Here is a 24,684-nt window from a genome sequence, read left to right on the forward strand (position 1 = left end):
CTCCATTCAAACTTACCTCCCAATTGACTTGACCCTCAACCCTACTGAACCTAATAACCTTGCTCTTATTCACATTTACTCTTAACTTTCTTCTTTCACACACTTTACCAAACTCAGTCACCAGCTTCTGCAGTTTCTCATATGAATCAGCCACCAGCGCTGTATCATCAGCGAACAACAACTGACTCACTTCCCAAGCTCTCTCATCCACAATAGACTTCATACTTGCCCCTCTTTCCAAAACTCTTGCATTCACCTCCCTAACAACCACATCCGTAAACAAATTAAACAACCATGGAGACATCACACACCCCTGCCGCAAACCTACATTCACTGAGAACCAATCACTTTCCTCTCTTCCTACACGTACACATGCCTTACATCCTCGATAAAAACTTTTCACTGCTTCTAACAACTTGCCTCCCACACCATATATTCTTAATACCTTCCACAGAGCATCTCTGTCAACTCTAACATATGCCTTTTCCAGACCCATAAATGCTACATACAAATCCATTTGCTTTTCTAAGTATTTCTCACATACATTCTTCAAAGCAAACACCTGATCCACACATCCTCTACCACTTCTGAAACCACACTGCTCTTCCCCAGTCTGATGCTCTGTACATGCCTTCACTCTCTCAATGAATACCCTCCCATATAATTTACCAGGAATACTCAACAAACTTATACCTCTGTAATTTGAGCATTCACTCTTATCCCCTTTGCCTTTGTACAATGGCACTATGCACGCATTCCGCCAATCCTCAGGCACCTCATCATGAGTCATACATACGTTAAATAACCTTACCAACCAGTCAATAATACAGTCACCCCCTTTTTTAATAAATTCCACTGCAATACCATCCAAACCTGCTGCCTTGCCGGCTTTCATCTTCCGCAAAGCTTTTACTACCTCTTCTCTGTTTACCAAATCATTTTCCCTAACCCTCTCACTTTGCACACCACCTCGAACAAAACACCCTATATCTGCCACTCTATCATCAAAAACATTCAACAAACCTTCAAAATACTCACTCCATCTTCTCACATCATCACTACTTATTATCACCTCCCCATTTGCGCCCTTCACTGAAGTTCCCATTTGCTCCCTTGTCTTACGCACTTTATTTACCTCCTTCCAGAACATCTTTTTATCCTCCCTAAAATTTAATGATACTCTCTCACCCCAACTCTCATTTGCCCTCTTTTTCACCTCTTGAACCTTTCTCTTGACCTCCTGTCTTTTTCTTTTATACATCTCCCACTCAATTGCATTTTTTCCCTGCAAAAATAGTCCAAATGCCTCTCTCTTCTCTTTCACCAATAATCTTACTTCTTCATCCCACTACTCACTACCCTTTCTAATCAACCCACCTCCCACTCTTCTCATGCCACAAGCATCTTTTGTGCAATCCATCACTGATTCCCTAAATACATCCCATTCCTCCCCCACTCCCCTTCCATTGTTCTCACCCTTTTCCATTCTGTACTCAGTCTCTCCTGGTACTTCCTCACACAAGTCTCCTTCCCAAGCTCACTTACTCTCACCACCCTCTTCACCCCAACATTCACTCTTCTTTTCTGAAAACCCATACAAATCTTCACCTTAGCCTCCACAAGATAATGATCAGACATCCCTCCAGTTGCACCTCTCAGTACATTAACATCCAAAAGTCTCTCTTTCGCGTGCCTGTCAATTAACACGTAATCCAATAACGCTCTCTGGCCATCTCTCCTACTTACATAAGTATGCTTATGTATATCTCGCTTTTTAAACCAGGTATTCCCAATCACCAGTCCTTTTTCAGCACATAAATCTACAAGCCCTTCACCATTTCCATTTACAACACTGAATACCCCATGTATACCAGTTATTCCCTCAACTGCCACATTACTCACCTTTGCATTCAAATCACCCATCACTATATGTGTGTGTATGTGTCTATATTTATGTATATATATATATATATATATATATATATATATATATATATATATATATATATATATATATATAAAAAGATGTTCTGGAAGGAGGTAAATAAAGTGCGTAAGACAAGGGAGCAAATGGGAACTTCAGTGAAGGGCGCAAATGGGGAGGTGATAACAAGTAGTGGTGATGTGAGAAGGAGATGGAGTGAGTATTTTGAAGGTTTGTTGAATGTGTTTGATGATAGAGTGGCAGATATAGGGTGTTTTGGTCGAGGTGGTGTGCAAAGTGAGAGGGTTAGGGAAAATGATTTGGTAAACAGAGAAGAGGTAGTAAAAGCTTTGCGGAAGATGAAAGCCGGCAAGGCAGCAGGTTTGGATGGTATTGCAGTGGAATTTATTAAAAAAGGTGGTGACTGTATTGTTGACTGGTTGGTAAGGTTATTTAATGTATGTATGACTCATGGTGAGGTGCCTGAGGATTGGCGGAATGCGTGCATAGTGCCATTGTACAAAGGCAAAGGGGATAAGAGTGAGTGCTCAAATTACAGAGGTATAAGTTTGTTGAGTATTCCTGGCAAATTATATGGGAGGGTATTGATTGAGAGGGTGAAGGCATGCACAGAGCATCAGATTGGGGAAGAGCAGTGGGTTTTCAGAAGTGGTAGAGGATGTGTGGATCAGGTGTTTGCTTTGAAGAATGTATGTGAGAAATACTTAGAAAAGCAAATGGATTTGTATGTAGCATTTATGGATCTGGAGAAGGCATATGATAGAGTTGATAGAGATGCTCTGTGGAAGGTATTAAGAATATATGGTGTGGGAGGAAAGTTGTTAGAAGCAGTGAAAAGTTTTTATCGAGGATGTAAGGCATGTGTACGTTTAGGAAGAGAGGAAAGTGATTGGTTCTCAGTGAATGTAGGTTTGCGGCAGGGGTGTGTGATGTCTCCATGGTTGTTTAATTTGTTTATGGATGGGGTTGTTAGGGAGGTAAATGCAAGAGTTTTGGAAAGAGGGGCAAGTATGAAGTCTGTTGGGGATGAGAGAGCTTGGGAAGTGAGTCAGTTGTTGTTCGCTGATGATACAGCGCTGGTGGCTGATTCATGTGAGAAAATGCAGAAGGTGGTGACTGAGTTTGGTAAAGTGTGTGGAAGAAGAAAGTTAAGAGTAAATGTGAATAAGAGCAAGGTTATTAGGTACAGTAGGGTTGAGGGTCAAGTCAGTTGGGAGGTGAGTTTGAATGGAGAAAAACTGGAGGAAGTGAAGTGTTTTAGATATCTGGGAGTGGATCTGGCAGCGGATGGAACCATGGAAGTGGAAGTGGATCATAGGGTGGGGGAGGGTGCGAAAATTCTGGGGGCCTTGAAGAATGTGTGGAAGTCGAGAACATTATCTCGGAAAGCAAAAATGGGTATGTTTGAAGGAATAGTGGTTCCAACAATGTTGTATGGTTGCGAGGCGTGGGCTATGGATAGAGTTGTTCGCAGGAGGATGGATGTGCTGGAAATGAGATGTTTGAGGACAATGTGTGGTGTGAGGTGGTTTGGTCGAGTGAGTAACGTAAGGTTAAGAGAGATGTGTGGAAATAAAAAGAGCGTGGTTGAGAGAGCAGAAGAGGGTGTTTTGAAGTGGTTTGGGCACATGGAGAGGATGAGTGAGGAAAGATTGACCAAGAGGATATATGTGTCGGAGGTGGAGGGAGCAAGGAGAAGAGGGAGACCAAATTGGAGGTGGAAAGATGGAGTGAAAAAGATTTTGTGTGATCGGGGCCTGAACATGCAGGAGGGTGAAAGGAGGGCAAGGAATAGAGTGAATTGGAGCGATGTGGTATACCGGGGTTGACGTGCTGTCAGTGGATTGAATCAAGGCATGTGAAGCGTCTGGGGTAAACCATGGAAAGCTGTGTAGGTATGTATATTTGCGTGTGTGGACGTATGTATATACATGTGTATGGGGGTGGGTTGGGACATTTCTTTCGTCTGTTTCCTTGCGCTACCTCGCAAACGCGGGAGACAGCGACAAAGTATGAAAAAAAAAAAAATATGTATATATTATCCCTGGGGATAGGGGTGGAAGAATATTTCCCACTCCTTCCTCACGTGTCGTAGAAGGCGACTAGAGGGGACGTGAGCGGGGGGTCAGAAATCCTTCCCTCCTTGAATTTTAACTTTCTAAAAATAGGTAACAGAAGGAGTCACGCTTGGAGTGCTCATCCTCCTCGTAAACTCAGATTGGGGTGTCTAAATGTGTGTGGATGTAACCAAGATGTGAAAAAAGGAGAGATAGGTAGTATGTTTGAGGAAAGGAACCTGGATGTTTTGGCTCTGAGTGAAACGAAGCTCAAAGGTAAAGGGGAAGAGTGGTTTGGGAATGTCTTAGGAGTAAAGTCAGAGGTTAGTGAGAGGAGTTGTGGGAGTATGTGATAGAATGTAATAAAGTAAATTCTTGATTGATATGGGTAAAACTGAAAGTTGATGGAGAGAGGTGGGTGATTATTGGTGCATATGCACCTGGGCATGAGAAGAAAGATCATGAGAGGCGAGTGTTTTGGGAGCAGCTGAATGAGTATGTTAGTGGTTTTGATGCACAAGACCGGGTTATAGTGATGGATGATTTGAATGCAAAGGTGAGTAATGTGGCAGTTGAGGGAATAATTGGTATACATGGGGTATTCAGTGTTGTAAATGGAAATGGTGAAGAGCTTGTAGATTTATGTGCTGAAAAAGGACTGGTGATTAGGAATACTTGGTTTAAAAAGCGAGATATACATAAGTATACGTATGTAAGTAGGAGAGATGGCCAGAGAGCGTTATTGGATTACGTGTTAATTGACAGGCGCGCGAAAGAGAGACTTTTGGATGTTAATGTGATGAGAGGTGCAAATGGAGGGATGTCTGATCATTATCTTGTGGAGGCTAAGGTGAAGATTTGTATGAGTTTTCAGAAAAGAAGAGTGAATGTTGGGGTGAAGAGGGTGGTGAGAGTAAGTGAGCTTGGGAAGGAGACTTGTTTGAGGAAGTACCAGGAGAGACTGAGTAGAGAATGGAAAAAGGTGAGAACAATGGAAGTAAAGGGATTGGGGGAGGAATGGGATGTATTTAGGGAATCAGTGATGGATTGCGCAAAAGATGCTTGTGGCATGAGAAGCGTGGGAGATGGGTTGATTAGAAAGGGTGGTGAGTGGTGGGATGAAGAAGTAAGATTATTAGTGAAAGAGAAGAGAGAGGCATTTGGACGATTTTTGCAGGGAAAAAAATGCAATTGAGTGGGAGATGTATAAAAGAAAGACAGGAGGTCAAGAGAAGGGTGCAAGAGGTGAAAAAGAGGGCAAATGAGAGTTGGGGTGAGAGAGTATCATTAAATTTTAGGGAGAATAAAAAGATGTTCTGGAAGGAGGTAAATAAAGTGCGTAAGACAAGGGAGGAAATGGGAACTTCAGTGAAGGGCGCTAATAGGGAGGTGATAACAAGTAGTGGTGATGTGAGAAGGAGATGGAGTGAGTATTTACAAGGTTTGTTGAATGTGTTTGATGATAGAGTGGCAGATATAGGGTGTTTTGGTCGAGGTGTTGTGCAAAGTGAGAGGGTTAGGGAAAATGATTTGGTAAACAGAGAAGAGGTAGTAAAAGCTTTGCGGAAGATGAAAGCCGGCAAGGCAGCAGGTTTGGATGGTATTGCAGTGGAATTTATTAAAAAAGGGGGTGACTGTATTGTTGACTGGTTGGTAAGGTTATTTAATGTATGTATGACTCATGGTGAGGTGCCTGAGGATTGGCGGAATGCGTGCATAGTGCCATTGTACAAAGGCAAAGGGGATAAGAGTGAGTGCTCAAATTACAGAGGTATAAGGTATAAGTTTGTATGGTTGCGAGGCGTAGACTATGGATAGAGTTGTGCGCAGGAGGATGGATGTGCTGGAAATGAGATGTTTGAGGACAATGTGTGGTGTGAGGTGGTTTGATCGAGTAAGTAACGTAAGGGTAAGAGAGATGTGCGGAAATAAAAAGAGCGTGGTTGAGAGAGCAGAAGAGGGTGTTTTGAATTTGTTTGGTCACATGGAGAGAATGAGTGAGGAAAGATTGACCAAGAGGATATACGTGTCAGAGGTGGAGGGAACGAGGAGAAGAGGGAGACCAAATTGGACGTGGAAAGATGGAGTGAAAAAGATTTTGTGTGATGGGGCCTGCACATGCAGGAGGGTGAAAGGAGGGCAAGGAATAGAGTGAATTGGATCGATGTGGTATACCGAGGTTGACGTGCTGTCAGTGGATTGAATCAGGGCATGTGAAGCGTCTGGGGTAAACCATGGAAAGCTGTGTAGGTATGTATATTTGCATGTGTGGACATATGTGCCCACACTCATTCTCTCCATGTGACCAAACCATTCCAAAACACCCTCTTCTGCTCTCTCAACCACACTCTTTTTATTTCCACACATCTCTCTTACCCTTACGTTACTTGCTCGATCAAACCACCTCACACCACACATTGTCCTCAAACATCTCATTTCCAGCACATTCATCCTCCTGCGCACAACTCTATCCATAGCCCACGCCTCGCAACCATACAACATTGTCGGAACCACTATTCCTTCAAAAATACCCATTTTTGCTTTCCGAGATAATGTTCTCGACTTCCACACATTCTTCAAGGCCCCCAGAATTTTCGCCCCCTCCCCCACCCTATGATCCACTTCCGCTTCCATGGTTCCATCCACTGTCAGATCCACTCCCAGATATCTAAAACATTTTACTTCCTCCAGTTTTTCTCCATTCAAACTTACCTCCCAATTGACTTGACCCTCAACCCTACTGTACCTAATAACCTTGCTCTTATTCACATTTACTCTTAACTTTCTTCTTTCACACACTTTACCAAACTCAGTCCCCAGTTTCTGCAGTTTCTCACATGAATCAGGCAACATCGCTGTATCATCAGCGAACAACAACTGACTCACTTCCCAAGCTCTCTCATCCCCAACAGACTTCATACTTGCCCCTCTTTCCAAAACTCTTGCATTCACCTCTCTAACAACCCCATTCATAAACAAATTAAACAACTATGGAGACATCACACACCCCTGCCGCAAACCTACATTCACTGAGAACCAATCACTTTCCTCTCTTCCTACACGTACACATGCCTTACATCCTCGATAAAAACTTTTCACTGCTTCTAACAACTTTCCTCCCACACCATATATTCTTAATACCTTCCACAGAGCATCTCTATCAACTCTATCATATGCCTTCTCCAGATCCATAAATGCTACATACAAATCCATTTGCTTTTCTAAGTATTTTTCTCATACATTCTTCAAAGCAAACACCTGATCCACACATCCTCTACCACTTCTGAAGCCACACTGCTCTTCCCCAATCTGATGATCTGATATATATATATATATATATATATATATATATATATATATATATATATATATATATATATATATTTTTTTTTTCCAAAAGAAGGAACAGAGAAGGGGGCCAGGTGAGGATATTCCCTCAAAGGCCCAGTCCTCTGTTCTTAGCGCTACCTCGCTAATGCGGGAAATGGCGAATAGTATGAAAAAAAAAAAAAAAATATATATATATATATATATATGGAAGCGGAAGTGAATCATAGGGTGGGGGAGGGGGCGAAAATTCTGGGAGCCTTGAAGAATGTTTGGAAGTCGAGAACATTATCTCGGAAAGCAAAAATGGGTATATTTGAAGGTATAGTAGTTGCAACAATGTTGTATGGTTGCTAGGTTTGGGCTATGGATAGAGTTGTGCGCAGGAGGGTGGATGTGCTGGAAATGTGATGTTTGAGGGCAATATGTAGTGTGAGGTGGTTTGATCGAGTAAGTAATGTAAGGGTAAGAGAGATGTGTGGAAATAAAAAGAGTGTGGTTGAGAGAGCAGAAGAGGGTGTTTTGGAATGGTTTGGTCACATGGAGAGAATGAGTGTGGAAAGATTGACCAAGAGGATATATGTGTCAGAGGTGGAGGGAACGAGAAGTGGGAGACCAAATTGGAGGTGGAAAGATGGAGTGAAAAAGATTTTGAGTGGTCAGGGCCTGAACATGCAGGAAGGTGAAAGGCATGCAAGGAATAGAGTGAATTGGAACGATGTGGTTTACCGGGGTCGACGTGCTGTCAATGGATTGAACCTGGGCATTTGAAGCGTCTGGGGTAAACCATGGAAAGTTGTGTGGGGCCTGGATGTGGAAAGGGAGCTGTGGTTTCGGTGCATTATTACATGACAGCTAGAGACTGAGTGTGAACGAATGTGGCCGTTGTTGTCTTTTCCTAGTGCTACCTCGCACACATGAGGGGGAAGGGGTTGTTATTCCATGTGTGGCAGGGTGGCGATGGGAATAAATAAAGGCAGACTATGAATTATGTACATGTGTATATATGTATATGTCTGTGTGTGTATATATATATGTATACAATGAGATGTATAGGTATGTATGTACATGTGTATGTGGCTGGTTTGGGCCATTCTTTCGTCTGTTTCCCTGCGCTACCTCGCTAACGCTTTAGACAGCGACAAAGCAAAATAAATAATAAAAAAATACTAAAAAAATTTATGCCTCTCTTGTTCGAACACTTACCTTTATCCCCTTTGCCTTTATACAGTGGGACTATGTATGCATTCCGCCAATCCTTAGGTACTTCAGCATGATCCACACATACATTGAATGTCCTTACCAAGCAGTCAACAACACAGTCACCCCCTTTTTTGATCAATTTTACTGTAGTTCCATCCAAACGTGCTGCATTGCTGGATTTCATCTTCCACAAAGCTTTCACCACCTCTTCTCTGTTCACCATGCCATTCTCCCTTACCTTCTCAATTTCTCCTCCACCCCAACCAAAACATCCTACATCTGCCACTCTATCATCAAACACATTCAGCAGACTTTCAAAATACTTACTCCATCTTCTCACATCCTCACTACCTCATATTACCTCCCCACTTGCCCCCTTCACTGATGTTCTCATTTGTTCTCATGTCCTATGCACATTATTTATCCTTGTTTACCATTAGGGAGAATAAAAAGATGTTCTGGAAGGAGGTAAATAAAGTGCGTAAGACAAGGGAGCAAATGGGAACTTCAGTGAAGGGTGCAAATGGGGAGGTGATAACAAGTAGTGGTGATGTGAGAAGGAGATGGAGTGAGTATTTTGAAGGTTTGTTGAATGTGTTTGATGATAGAGTGGCAGATATAGGGTGTTTTGGTCGAGGTGGTGTGCAAAGTGAGAGGGTTAGGGAAAATGATTTGGTAAACAAAGAAGAGGTAGTAAAAGCTTTGCGGAAGATGAAAGCCGGCAAGGCAGCAGGTTTGGATGGTATTGCAGTGGAATTTATTAAAAAAGGGGGTGACTGTATTATTGACTGGTTGGTAAGGGTATTTAATGTATGTATGACTCATGGTGAGGTGCCTGAGGATTGGCGGAATTCGTGCATAGTGCCATTGTACAAAGGCAAAGGGGATAAGAGTGAGTGCTCAAATTACAGAGGTATAAGTTTGTTGAGTATTCCTGGTAAATTATATGGGAGGGTATTGATTGAGAGGGTGAAGGCATGTACAGAGCATCAGATTGGGGAAGAGCAGTGTGGTTTCAGAAGTGGTAGAGGATGTGTGGATCAGGTGTTTGCTTTGAAGAATGTATGTGAGAAATACTTAGAAAAGCAAATGGATTTGTATGTAGCATTTATGGATCTGGAGAAGGCATATGATAGAGTTGATAGAGATGCTCTGTGGAAGGTATTAAGAATATATGGTGCGTGAGGCAAGTTGTTAGAAGCAGTGAAAAGTTTTTATCGAGGATGTAAGGCATGTGTACGTGTAGGAAGAGAGGAAAGTGATTGGTTCTCAGTGAATGTAGGTTTGCGGCAGGGGTGTGTGATGTCTCCATGGTTGTTTAATTTGTTTATGGATGGGGTTGTTAGGGAGGTGAATGCAAGAGTTTTGGAAAGAGGGGCAAGTATGAAGTCTGTTGTGGATGAGAGAGCTTGGGAAGTGAGTCAGTTGTTGTTCGCTGATGATACAGCGCTGGTGGCTGATTCATGTGAGAAACTGCAGAAGCCGGTGACTGAGTTTGGTAAAGTGGGTGAAAGAAGAAAGTTAAGAGTAAATGTGAATAAGAGCAAGGTAATTAGGTACAGTAGGGTTGAGGGTCAAGTCAATTGGGAGGTAAGTTTGAATGGAGATAAACTGGAGGAAGTAAAGTGTTTTAGATATCTGGGAGTGGATCTGGCAGCGGATGGAACCATGGAAGCGGAGGTGGATCATAGGGTGGGGGAGGGGGCGAAAATCCTGGGAGCCTTGAAGAATGTGTGGAAATCGAGAACATTATCTCGGAAAGCAAAAATGGGTATGTTTGAAGGAATAGTGGTTCCAACAATGTTGTATGGTTGCGAGGCGTGGGCTATGGATAGAGTTGTGCGCAGGAGGATGGATGTGCTGGAAATGAGATGTTTGAGGACAATGTGTGGTGTGAGGTGGTTTGATCGAGTAAGTAATGTAAGTAAGTAAGGGTAAGAGAGATGTGTGGAAATAAAAAGAGCGTGGTTGAGAGAGCAGAAGAGGGTGTTTTGAAATGGTTTGGGCACATGGAGAGAATGAGTGAGGAAAGATTGACCAAGAGGATATATGTGTCGGAGGTGGAGGGAACGAGGAGAAGTGGGAGACCAAATTGGAGGTGGAAAGATGGAGTGAAAAAGATTTTGTGTGATTGGGGCCTGAACATGCAGGAGGGTGAAAGGAGGGCAAGGAATAGAGTGAATTGGATCGATGTGGTATACCGGGGTTGACGTGCTGTCAGTGGATTGAATCAGGGCATGTGAAGCGTCTGGGGTAAACCATGGAAAGCTGTGTAGGTATGTATATTTGCGTGTGTGGACGTATGTATATACATGTGTATGGGGGTGGGTTGGGCCATTTCTTTCGTCTGTTTCCTTGCGCTACCTCGCAAACACGGGAGACAGCGACAAAGCAAAAAAAAAAACAAAAATTTCCCGTGTAAGTGAGGTATTGCCAGGAAACAGATGAAGAATGGCATGTCCACTCATATACACATATATATGTATATATACATAAATGCCCATGCATGTACATATACATATCATCATACACATATGGACACAGACATGTACATATATACATGTTCATATTTCCTTGCCTTCATCCATTCTTGGTGCTATCCAACCCCACAGGAAACAGCATTGTTACGGCCTGCTTCAGCGAGGTAGCGTCAGAAAATTAGACAAATAAGGCCATGTTCTTTCGCAATCAGTCTCTAGCTGTCATGTAATGCACCAAAACCACAGCTCCCTCTCCACATCCAGGCTCCACAGAATTTTCCATGGTTTACCCCAAAGGTTTCATATGCTCTGGTTCAGGCCACTGACAGTACATCTACCTCAGTATACCACATTGTTCCAATTCACTCTATTCCTTGCACGCCTCTCACCCTCCTGTATGTTCATGCCCTGATCGCTCAAAATCTTTTTCACTCTATCCTTCCCCCTCCAATTTGGTCTTCCACTTCTTCTTGTTCCTTCACTCTCTGACAAATATATCCTCTTTGTCAATCTTTCCTCACTCATTCTCTCCATATGTCCAAACTATTTCATCACACCCTCTTCTGCTCTCTCAGCCACACTTTTTATTTCCCCTCATCTCTTACCCTTCATTACTTACTTCATCAAACCACCTCATACCACATATTGTCCTCAAACATTTCATTTCCAACACATCCACTCTCTTCCACAAACTCTATCCATATGATATTGTTGGCACTGCTATTCCTTCCAACATACCCATTTTTGCTCTGAGATAATGCTCTCTCCTTCCACACATTCTTCATCTTCTACCACATCTGAAACTACGCTGCTCTTCCCCATTCTGGTGCTCTGTACATGCCTTCACCTTCTCAATCAGTGCCCTCCCATATGATTTCCCAGGAATACTCCACAAGCTTATGCTTATGCTTTTTATGCAGCCCTTTTCTGCAATAGTTTATCTATTTCAGAGATAGCTCATAGCTCCATAGATTTTCATTCATTCTAATATGCTTTGCATGTATTCAGAATAATTTTTTTAAGGATTTCATATTCTACATTTCTTGCACTCTGCTTTTTAGTTTGTTGAGAGTTGGCTCTTCTCAAGGTTATCCTCCTCAGTTTTAACTCCATTCCACCAAGATGTCCCTCTTTTCCCTCAGGTTTTCCTTCCTCTCTCTGGTTGCCTGTAAGATCCTTCCTTTAATATGTCCTGCACTACCTCAGCATCACTGTAATATTTTACAAATATCTCTCTGCTTCTCATATAACTTTTGTGGAAGTTCAATCCCTACCTTCTTTTTGTTTATTTTTGTTGCATTTTCATTCATGTTTCTTGTCTTAGAATGCTAAAAATAAAAGACTGACTCACATGTAATTATATTATCATAGACGCTACCACTTAACCCTCTCATATACCTTACAGCATGCATCCTTTCTTACTGAAATCGTATCAGTCGCATCATTCTTAACCTTTTTTCCTAGTTATTGTACTACAGGTCTTTTTGACCACCTTTGTCTTGAAAATATATATTTGTAACATTCAAGCCCACTGGCTGTAAAAGCTCACTTATCTTGCTTTCCTCAGCTAGACCTATAGGACTTGGGCCTACAGATTCATCCAGTGCAGAGTGCCAGAGTAGGGTTCCAGTGGGTAGAGTCTGAACTGTCCAGGTGCCAGGTTTAAAAACCAGGGATACTTTGAGTAGAGGTGAAGCTGACCTTCATATTAGGTCCTAATTTGTTCCAAAAGTATAATGCTTTGTTCAGTGTAGGGTTTATGGCATTTTGACGTAATGTGACAGTTCCACGGACAGACAGGAAAACAAAACACCAAAAGTGTTATATAGATTAATGCTCACATTCCATATCTTTCTCTTTTGTCATTTTCGTGTAGCATGTCATACCTATCAATCTTTCTATTTTTGCTCCTCAATTATTCATTTGTCTTACCCATCACTTATAATTTCACCACATATATCCAAACACTTGATTGCTCCTAATTTTCTTCAGAATGCACCCTTAACCTCCTCTTCTGTCTAACTATATGATCCTTGGGCAAATATTACTATTTCAGTGAATATTTCCTGGGAGTTTTCAGTGTCTTGCTAGAGTATACAGGTTTATGAAGACTTAACCTTACTACTTGTATTTTATCTCTGTAAGTATGTTCCAAAATATCATCAGTTTTCTTAATGTAGCTTTGAAATATTTATATCTAGAAAAGGCAACTTAGAAAATGTTTTGTTTCAGATGTTAATACAAAGTTGCTGCAAGTCCAAGTTATCTCTGAATGTAGAAATAATTGTAAAAAATGCTAAATTCGATTCTATGAACTTTATATTGTAGATGAGAAATACCAGAAAAAATGAAAACTTTTTGTAGAAATGCAAAAACCCAATTATTTGAAGACTTTTTTGATTGGGTACCATATATTACTTTCACTATCCCAAGAAGCTGCTGTCAACCTTTGCTTTACACACCTGCATGCCCCTCTAACTATCATGCCAGTAAGTTCATTACTATATCAAGGAAACTATAGAAGTACTGCTACATATTTTGATGTACATCATTTGTATAACTAACTGTTATGTTACAAGCAAAAGCACATGCTTGAACAGGCATGGTAAAACGTAAACATGACTGTGCTTAGGTCTACCCTGCAACATCAGCTGGACTATTCATGTTGGAGCTTTTAGAATCTTGAAGTATACCTTCATTGTGTATCTGTATAGTCATCTATTTCATTTTCATCTTTACTTATCCTGCTGAGAATGAAAAAAATAGTTGAAAAGCAGAAATGAACCAGATGCTTGAACCTCTTCCTAGAGATGCTTTGCTTTGATTTCATTTAGTGGACTACTCAAGTCAGAGCTTTTCTCTTCATGAAGAGTTATCTTATTTTGTGTATCTGCAAAGTCATCTCTGTCTTATTCATCATCCTTCTGCTTATTAGGGTGAGAAAAAGTGGAAAAGTGTGTAAGAATTAGGTAGACTCCTGTACCTCCTTAGAGGGATGCCTCACAATGCTGTGCTCTGCATATGAAAGATGTAAGTGCTTGTCATGCCATCTATTGAGATAAGTTACTCCTACAATGCTTGTCTCCTGAAAATGAGAGAAAATATCTGGAACCGCACTTGAGTTATCTTGGTATGATTTTTAGAATATAGGTGACTGGGTTAAACTTGAGAAAAAAATTATTATTTACACAAAAGCTCAGCCCGAGTATACTTGTTAGCAAGGGAAAGGGTTAAGGATTTTGGTTTCATGGGTAATCTTGAGGGTGTCTTGTGAAAAGTAGATTTCAAGAGGAGAGGAGCTTGGAATGTAGAATTGTATTAATCCACCAAAGTGTATTTTAACTTGACTGATAAAAGTTCATTACTTTAATCTTCCTTTATACAGGCTGATCTGCAAAAGGTAGAAGAAAAAAAGGAGGCACAAAAAGTTGAAGAGGCCACAACAGAAGTGAATGATGACAAAGTTGATGAGGAGGACGAGATGAACAAACTGCAACAACAGATTTTGGAGATGAAGGTATGAATGTTATTAATAAGGTGAAAGCCAAATCCTTTAAAGTCAAAGCTCACAGGACCATAGATATATAAGCATCAAATTTATGAAAGGGAAAGTTTGACCTTTGTAAGAAAGAATCATATTTATGATTTTGGTGAGGCTCTTTCTGTTGTGTCTAATAGCTTCATTTGTGTTTTCTCAAATTTGGTGTCAAGCAATTTATTGTCAAGTTAGTAATGTGCAGTAGAGTGAATAGTCTTTCACATTACTTGAATTCTTCATGACTTAGATTTCACATCTATCCTATGTCAAGTAAGACTTACATCCCCATTCACCATTTATCCTAACTCACAAATTCTTATTATTTTAGCTATGAACTAGCTTATCATTTACAATAATTTTTCACTAATTTGCCATTGGTGACTCAGGAACCTTGATGTATTTTGGTAGTTCTGTTGGTTTCTGTTAAAGGTTATCCATTTCTGTAGACAGAACAAGCTCGAAAAGAAAAGCGAAACAGGAAACGGAAGCTTAAGGAGAAGAAGAAACTTGAGGAGAAAATCCGTTTGAGGTCAGTCATTCCTGGTGACAGTGGCCCGATGGAGAGTGCTGAAATTGGACTTTTTAATCTTCTAAAGATGAATAAGGTAAGCTATAGATTGTGGAATTGTGTTAGGCAATATGTAATTATTCTTTGAGATTTATTTACTTACCACCAGACTGAGGCAGATGAGCATCGGAGACAGTACTTGTTCTTGAGAGTGGTCAGAATACTGTACAGATCAGAATACTGTGCAGAGAAGAGAGTGAGGCAGAGAATGCTGTGGGAAACTGTACAGAGAACTGACAGATGACAAAATATATGTGAAGACAGATATAAACCATCAAAGTAGATATCAAGAAGTTCCCGCAGGCAGAAACCCACATTTGACAAGAAATGAGATGAAAGAAATGTTAAGGAAAGCAGTAAACATCTTAATGGTTTAGGTGATCCTGAATCTGGCTCCCATTATTACTTAGCTTATCTTTGGTGAGGATATGACATTAGATGAAGGAAAGTTGAGCTTTTGTTTTGCACAATTGATAAGGGTAATATATGAGTCCTGATATATGGAGAGTAGTATATGCCTACTGACATGAATTAGTTGGGCTTCTGGTCACAAGAAGCATGATTTAACCTATGCTCATGGTAAGAGTGATGGAGGAAGGCCAAAAGAAGGAACCTAATAATCAGATCCCAATGCCAAATCCTGTCTATAGATTTTGAGGTTCCAGAATTTTACAAAGTCTTTCAGAGAGATTCACCAATGATAGGTAATTAGAAAGGATTGATATAACCTTGAAAAGCCAAATTGATGGTTAGAGAAGGCTCTGTGAATCTAGACGCTTAAGGAAATTGGAGATGAAGAGAAATTCAGTGATTTTGGAAAATTTAAATCAGAGAAATAAGACAGTAGTTGAAAGGGATAAAATAGTCCCAATTATTTGAGATGGGATATACCTTTGCATGTTTCTAAGAAGAAACAAAGGTTTTAGATTTTAGACATTAAATGAATGGGCAATCATAAGGACAGGTTCACAAGCACACTCCTTCAAAATAAGAGGAATACCATTAGATCCAGGTGCCTTCTTTTATTTCTAAAGATGCTTGTGTGGGAAGTGATGAGCAGGTATGAAGGAGAGCCTCTCATATTTCTGTTAATTCAGCCCATGGGTGGTGCAAATGGCGAAAAAATACAAATATGACCAATGAATTTATTTATAACAAGCAGTTTTGGTAAAGTGTGTGGAAGAAGAAAGTTAAGAGTAAATGTGAATAAGAGCAAGGTTATTAGGTACAGTAGGGTTGAGGGTCAAGTCAATTGGGAGGTGAGTTTGAATGGAGAAAAACTGGAGGAAGTGAAGTGTTTTAGATATCTGGGAGTGGATCTGGCAGCGGATGGAACCATGGAAGCGGAAGTGGATCATAGGGTGGGGGAGGGGGCGAAAATTCTGGGGGCCTTGAAGAATGTGTGGAAGTCGAGAACATTATCTCGGAAAGCAAAAATGGGTATGTTTGAAGGAATAGTGGTTCCAACAATGTTGTATGGTTGCGAGGCGTGGGCTATGGATAGAGTTGTGCGCAGGAGGATGGATGTGCTGGAAATGAGATGTTTGAGGACAATGTGTGGTGTGAGGTGGTTTGATCGAGTGAGTAACGTAAGGGTAAGAGAGATGTGTGGAAATAAAAAGAGCGTGGTTGAGAGAGCAGAAGAGGGTGTTTTGAAGTGGTTTGGGCACATGGAGAGGATGAGTGAGGAAAGATTGACCAAGAGGATATATGTGTCGGAGGTGGAGGGAACAAGGGGAAGAGGGAGACCAAATTGGAGGTGGAAAGATGGAGTGAAAAAGATTTTGTGTGATCGGGGCCTGAACATGCAGGAGGGTGAAAGGAGGGCAAGGAACAGAGTGAATTGGAGCGATGTGGTATACCGGGGCTGACGTGCTGTCAGTGGATTGAATCAAGGCATGTGAAGCGTCTGGGGTAAACCATGGAAAGCTGTGTAGGTATGTATATGTGCGTGTGTGGACGTATGTATATACATGTGTATGGGGGGGGGTTGGGCCATTTCTTTCGTCTGTTTCCTTGCGCTACCTCGCAAATGCGGGAGACAGTGACAAAGTATAAAAAAAAAAAAAAAAAAAAGTTTTATCCAAAAATATAGAAATTATGAATTATGCAAATAGTTGCAAGACATACTGAGAGAGAATGCTGAAAATATTTTGAGGCTTTGGTGTGTTGTTTATTGCATGATATATGAGCTCGTGCTCACTCTCACCTGTACCATTCAGAATATGATTGATAGAGACAGAATTCACAATGGCCTTAGTTAGTTCTGGTGTGATTATTGAAATATCCTAAAGGTCACAAAAGGCTTAGGATATTGTATTGATGTCTTAGAAGACCAAGCTTCAGCCATATGAGAATCACTGATGAAACACAGGAAGAACTGGACCCCCTTGACCTAGGAAGTGGATTTGTTGGTCAGCAGATATGGTCAGTGTTTGTATGATTGGTATTCATTATCACCTGCATCTCTTCTCAAATGTGGGTTCTGAATTCCCTGAGAACATTGGGTTGGAGCATTAGGCAGAAGTATTCAGTAGGAATGTTAGGTAGGAGCCTCTGCAAACACTGCATAAAAGGCAAAGAAGTGGCATTGGAGTTATGGAGACTATTGTCGAGGCCACCCCCTTGAGGGAGTTCTGGAAGGTAACAGACATCAGAGATATATAGAATTCCCTGGGATGGTCTCACAAGAGTATTTTTCTTTAGCAGTAGAAGTCAAGAAACTGAACATGATCAGGGTTGTGGGGTGACACTGATGGCTGGAATTAGCATATTCTAAATGGTGTCTCTGTTACCTACATATGGCCAGTGTAAGGCAAAACCCAGATTCAAGGGATCGGGATTTGAGGGATTCTGATGTGCTTTAAATGCTTACTGAAAGACATACATGTCTCAGTGCTGATGATGTATGGTGCACTCCCACACAACTTGTATAAAAGTCTTACATTTGGTCATATTCTATTCACTGTGTAAATAGTTTCAAAATTGTATACATTACCATTGAATACATAACACATTACAAGACAAATGGTAGGGTTTTTTGGTAAAAGTTTTGTTGTACTTATGATAGAATGATAGAAGTCATAGATGCTTGTGTAAGTATCTCCATACCTTCCCTTCTTTACATACTTGCTGGATCATGTCATGTTTTTGCTTTCTGATGAAATAGGAGTCACTGAAAACAGCTACACTCTCAAAGTTTAAGTTAACAGTTGCTAAGGCAATGCAACAGTATTTGATTTTTTATTTTTTTTTGGGGGGGGGTTAAAAAGTGGATACTTTTACATTGTGTATTTGCATAGTGTGGTTCATGATACTTTTTTTAACTGTCCGTGATTGATACATCCATGTGATCATTCAGTAAATTTTTCAAGTATCCCTTTGTCTTGAGATTCTCTAGAGACTTTTGCTGTAGTGGATTTAGTTGTTATTATCTCAAGAAGTAATTTAGATCATTATTCAGGAGGAACTGTAATGATATATCTGATTGTCTGAATAACATTTGTTTCTCAGAATTCATGTGCCATCCACTGGGAATTACATGCTTTACAAACACTAGTTGTGTCTGATTGGCTTATTGGCCATATATTTGTTTTCCTTTATGCTTTCACTGTACTAATACTAGTTCTCTTTGATGTTATATTGACCATGTTTTTATTTTTCTTTGTCCCAAAAGTCAGCTGCAGTAGCAGTGGAAATGTTGAATATTTTTATATTTGATAGTTTTTATCATGGTGTTAGCTGACTCTGCCACCAAGCAGTAACATACAAGCCTAAAGTCACCCTTATCATCATTGGCAGACAAAGAGAGTACAGCATTGTTAAAGACCTTCCTACCCTGTACAGCACAGCCTTGAAGCTGCAATAGCTCTGTAGAAGGGTTCCAGGATTGCATAACTAACTAACTAACTTCTTTATATCCCTAGGGATGAGAATGAGTACTAATTGCTTATCTCCTGCATGACCTAGAAAGGAGTTCAGATGGGTAGAAGGAGGGGGCCAGAAATATTACTTTCTGTATTATTGAAATATTCCTTTATGTATTATTATCTTCGAAAAGTAGGAACAGAAACAGGAGAAAAGGGAGGATTTTCCTCTAAAGTTCAGTTCCTGATGCTGCATCACTAAGACTGTTAGGGAAAGCGTATTTAAAGAAAAAATGAGTACAGTTTTATTCATTGCAGTCTTAGGGTCAATGGTATTCTTTATGTAATTCAAAAGATTATGAAAATTAAGAAATCCAGCTGTAGGTAATTTGTATCAGCTGATAGTAATTGCATTTCTTTAGCCATATTAAGATGGTAAGCCATGGAATTCATATATATTATAGAATACTTTATTTCATAGGTGCAGAACATTGATACTGTGTTGGACCAGGAAATGAATACAGTGCTCTCTGAGAGTGAAGATGAAGAAAAGGAAGGTCCCACATACATCAGATTTGAGAAGGATGAGAGGCGCCTTGACAGGACGGGGAGGTTAGTTAACGAATTGTACTGAATTGTAATTGTTATGCTATCTTTCATCAATCCTGCCAAAACCGGATATTGTAGAATTGTAACAAAAGACATTTACAAGTGACAAAAAATGATAAAAGATCAAGATTGGATAGGGGGAGAGAGAACACATCCCACATATTCCCCATGTGTTGTAGAAGGTGACTGAAGAGAGCATTAGCAGGGGGGCTGGAAACCCCCCTCGTATTTAAATTTCTAAAAAGGGAAATGGAAGGAGGAGTCAGTCAGGAAGTGATCTGCCTTGAAGGCTCAGATTGGGGTGTCTGAATGTGTGTGGACGTAACCAGGATGAGAAGAAAGGACAGATAGGTAGTATGTTTGTGGAAAGACACCTGGATGTTTCGGCTCTGAGTGAAACGAAGCTCAAGGGTAAAGGTGAAGAGTGGTTTAGGAAAGTCTCGGGGGTAAAGTCAGGAGTTGGTGAGAGGACAAGAGGAAAGGAAGGAGTAGTACTACTCCTGAAGGAGTTGTGGGAGTATGTGATAGAGTGTAAGAAAGTAAATTCTAGATTGATAGGGGTAAAACTGAAAGTGGATGGAGAAAGATGGGTGATTATTGGTGCCTCTGCACCTGGTCATGAGAAGAAAGATCATGAGGCAAGTGTTTTTGGAGCAGCTGAGTGAGTGAGTTAGCAACTTTGATGCATGAGACTGGGCTATATTGATGGATGATTTGAATGCAAAGGTGATTAATGTGGCAGTTGAGGGGTATAATTGGTGTACATGGGGTGTTCAGTGTTATATATGGAAATGGTAAAGAGCTTGTAGATTTGTGCGCTAAAAAAGGACTGGTGATTGGGAATACCTGGTTTAAAAAGAGAGATATACATAAGTATACTTATGTGAGTAGGAGAGATGGTCAGAGAGTGTTATTGGATTATGTGTTAATTGATAGGTGTGTAAAAGAGAGAGACTTGGATGTAAATGTGCTGAGAGGGGCAGCTGGAGGGATGTCTGTTCACTGTCTTGAGGAGGGGAAGGTGAAGATTTGTACTGGTTTCCAGAAAAGAAGAGAGAATGTTGGGGAGAAGAGAATGGTGAGAATAAATGAGCATGGGAAGGAGACTTGTGTGAGGAAGTACCATGAGAGATTGAGTGTAGACTGGCAAAAGGTAAGAGCAAATCACATGAGGGGAGTGGTGGAGGAATGGGATGTATTTAGGGAAACAGTGATGGCTTCTGCAAAAGATGCATGTGGTATGAGAATGGTGGGAGGTGGGCAGATTAGAAAGGGTAGTGAGTGGTGGGATGAAGGAGTAATGTTAGCGAAAGAGAAGAGATAGGCATTTAGACGATACTTGCAGGGAAGTAGTGCAGATCACAGGGAGATGTATAAAAGAAAGAGGCAGGAGGTCAAGAGAAAGGTGCAAGAGGTGAAGAAGAGGGCAAATGAGAGTTGTGATGAGAGAGTATCATTAGACTATAGGGAGAATAAAAGATGTTTTGGAAGGAGGTAGATAACATGCATAAGACAAGAAAGCAAATGGGAACATCGGTGAAGGGGGTAGGTTCGGAGGTAATAACAAGTAGTGGTGAAGTGAGAAAGAGATGGAGTGAGTATTTTGAAGGTTTGTTGAATGTATTTGATGATAGAGTGGCAGATATAGAATGTTTTGGTCATGGTGGTGTACGAAGTGAGAGAGTCTGGGAGAATGGTTTGGTAAAGAGAGGAAAAGCAGTGAAGGCTTTGTGGAAGATGAAAGTCAGCAGGGCAACAGGTTTGGATGGTATTGCAGTTATTGCAGTGGAAGTTATTAAAAAAGGGGTGACTGTGTTGTTGATTGGTTGGTAAGGATATTCTGTGTATGTATGGATCATGATGAAGTGCCTGAGGATTGATGGAATGCATGCATAGTGCCATTGTAGAAAGGCAAAAGGGAAAAAGGCGAGTGTTCAAACTACAGAGGCATACGTTTGTTGAGTAGTCCTGGGAAATTATATGGGAGAGTATTGATTGAGAGGGTAAAGACATGTAGAGAGCATCAGATTGGGGAAGAGCAGTGTGGTTTCAGATGTGTTGATCAGGTGTTTGCTTTGAAGAATGTATGTGAGAAATACTTTGAAAAACATGGATTTGTATGTAGCACTTATGGATCTGGAGAAGGAATATGGTAGGGTTGATAGAGATGCTTTGTGGAAAGTTTTAAGAGTATATGGTGTGGGAGGTAAGTTGCTAGAAGCAGTGAAATGTTTTTACCAAGGGTGTAAGGTATGTGTATGAGTAGGAAGGGAGGAGAGTGATTGGTTTCCAGTGAATGTTGGTTTGCAACATGGATGCGTGATGTCCCCTTAGTTGTTTAATTTGTTTATGGATGGGGTTGTTAGGGAGGTAAATGCAAGAGTTTTGGAGAGAGGTGCGAGTATGTAGTCTATTGTGGATGAGAGGGCCTGGGAAGTGAGCTGGTTGTTGTTTGCTGATGATACAGCTGTGATGACTGATTTGGGTGAGAAACTGCAGAGTTTGGTGACTGAGTTTGGAAAAGTGTGTGAAAGGAGAAAGATAAGATTAAATGTGAGTAAGAGTAAGGTTATTAGATTCAGTAGTGTTGAAGGACAAGTTAATTGGGATGTAAGTTTGAATGAAGGAAAATTGGAGGAAGTGAAGTGTTTTAGATATCTAGGAATGGACTGAGCAATGGATGGAACTATGGAAGCGGAAATGAGTCGCAGGGTGGGGAATGGGGCGAAGGTTCTTGGAGTGATGAAGAATGTGTGGGAGGAGAGAACATTATCCCTGAGAGCAAATATGGATATGTCTGAAGAAATAGTAGTTCCAACAATGTTATATGGTTGAGAGGCATGGGCATGGGTTGTACGAAGGTGGTGGATATGTTGGAAATGAAACGTTTGAGGGCAATATGTGGTGTGAGGTGATTTGATCGAGTAAGTAGTGGAAGGGTAAGAGAGTTGTGTGGAAATGAAAAGAATGAGGTTGAAAGAGCAGAAGAGGGTGTTTTAAAATGGTTTGGACATATGAAGAGAATGAGTGAGGAAAGGTTGACAAAGAGGATATATATGGTAGAGATGGAGGAAAGGAGAAGCGGGAGACCAAATTGGAGATAGAAGGATGGAGTGAAAAAGATTTGAGCAATCGGGGCCTGAACATTTAGGAGGGTGAAAGGCATGCAAGGAATAGAGTGAATTGGAACTATGTGGTATGCCAGGGTCGACATGCTGTCAATGGATTGAAGCAGGTCATGTGAAGCATCTGGGGTAAACCATGGAAAGGTCTGCAGGGCTTGGATGTGGATTAAGGTCTGTGGTTTTCATGTATTACACATGACAGCTAGAGACTGAGTGTGAATGAATGTGGGCTTTTTTTTTTTTTTTTTTTTTTTTTTTTTTTTTTTTTTTTTTTCTACCTCACTGAAAAGGGTGGATGCTATTTCCTGTGTGGTGGGGTAGTGATGGGAATGGATGAAGACAAGCAAATATGAATGTGTACGTGTGTATATATGTGCATGTTTGTGTATTTATATGTATGTATATGTTGATATACAGGGAGACAGCGACTAAGTTTAAAAAAAAAAAAAAAAAAAAAAAAATGTTGATATGTATATGTATGTATACATACACGTATGGGCATCTGTGTATATATATGTTTATATGAGTGGATGGATTTGTATGTAGCATTTATGGATCTGGAGAAGGCATATGATAGAGTTGATAGAAATGCTCTGTGGAAGGTATTAAGAATATATGGTGTGGGTGGCCAGTTGTTAGAAGCAGTGAAAAGTTTTTATCGAGGATGTAAGGCATGTGTACGTGTAGGAAGAGAGGAAAGTGATTGGTTCTCAGTGAATGTAGGTTTGCGGCAGGGGTGTGTGATGTCTCCATGGTTGTTTAATTTGTTTATGGATGGGGTTGTTAGGGAGGTGAATGCAAGAGTTTTGGAAAGAGGGGCAAGAATGAAGTCTGTTGTGGATGAGAGAGCTTGGGAAGTGAGTCAGTTGTTGTTCGCTGATGATACAGCGCTGGTGGCTGATTCATGTGAGAAACTGCAGAAGCTGGTGACTGAGTTTGGTAAAGTGTGTGAAAGAAGAAAGTTAAGAGTAAATGTGAATAAGAGCAAGGTTATTAGGTACAGTAGGGTTGAGGGTCAAGTCAATTGGGAGGTAAGTTTGAATGGAGTAAAACTGAAGGAAGTAAAGTGTTTTAGATATCTGGGAGTGGATCTGGCAGCGGATGGAACCATGGAAGCAGAAGTGAATCATAGGGTGGGGAAGGGGGCAAAAATCGTGGGAGCCTTGAAGAATGTGTGGAAGTCGAGAACATTATCTCTGAAAGCAAAAATGGGTATGTTTGAAGGAATAGCGGTTCCAACAATGTTGTATGGTTGCGAGGCGTGGGCTATGGATAGAGTTGTGCGCAGGAGGGTGGATGTGCTGGAAGTGAGATGTTTGAGGACAATGTGTGGTGTGAGGTGGTTTGATCGAGTAAGTAATGTAAGGGTAAGAGAGATGTGTGGAAATAAAAAGAGCGTGGTTGAGAGAGCAGAAGAGGGTGTTTTGAAATGGTTTGGGCACATGGAGAGAATGAGTGAGGAAAGATTGACCAAGAGGATATATGTGGAGGGAACGAGGGGAAGTGGGAGACCAAATTGGAGGTGGGAAGATGGAGTGAAAAAGATTTTGTGTGATCGGGGCCTAAACATGCAGGAGGGTGAAAGGCGGGCAAGGAATAGAGTGAATTGGATTGATGTGGTATACCGGGGTTGACATGCTGTCAGTGGATTGAATCATGGCATGTGAAGCGTCTGGGGTAAACCATGGAAAGCTGTGTGGGGCCTGGATGTGGAAAGGGAGCTGTGGTTTCGGGCATTATTGCTTGACAGCTGGAGACTGAGTGTGAACGAATGAGGCCTTTGTTGTCTTTTCCTAGCACTACCCCGCACACATGAGGGGGGAGGGGGATGATATTCCATGTGTGGCGAGGTGGCGATGGGAATGAATAAAGGCGGACAGTGTGAATTGTGTGCATGGGTATATATGTGTGTGTCTGTGTGTGTATGTATATGTGTACATTGAGATGTATAGGTATGTATATTTGC

The 24,684-nt window shown here is 41.0% G+C and overlaps 1 protein-coding gene across 1 annotated transcript in view; it reads left to right on the forward strand.

Moving 5' to 3' along the window:
• LOC139766191 (pre-rRNA 2'-O-ribose RNA methyltransferase FTSJ3-like) overlaps positions 1-24,684 on the forward strand; it is a 295,857-nt gene that overhangs the window by 105,846 nt on the left and 165,327 nt on the right. The window contains exons 3-5 of the mRNA XM_071694463.1: positions 14,398-14,529; positions 14,997-15,155; positions 19,466-19,596. Coding sequence (XP_071550564.1) covers positions 14,398-14,529; positions 14,997-15,155; positions 19,466-19,596 — 422 coding nt within the window. The remainder of the gene's footprint in view (positions 1-14,397; positions 14,530-14,996; positions 15,156-19,465; positions 19,597-24,684) is intronic.

The sequence above is a fragment of the Panulirus ornatus genome, chromosome 57 (assembly GCF_036320965.1).
Source record: "Panulirus ornatus isolate Po-2019 chromosome 57, ASM3632096v1, whole genome shotgun sequence".
NCBI classification, from domain to species: domain Eukaryota; kingdom Metazoa; phylum Arthropoda; class Malacostraca; order Decapoda; family Palinuridae; genus Panulirus; species Panulirus ornatus.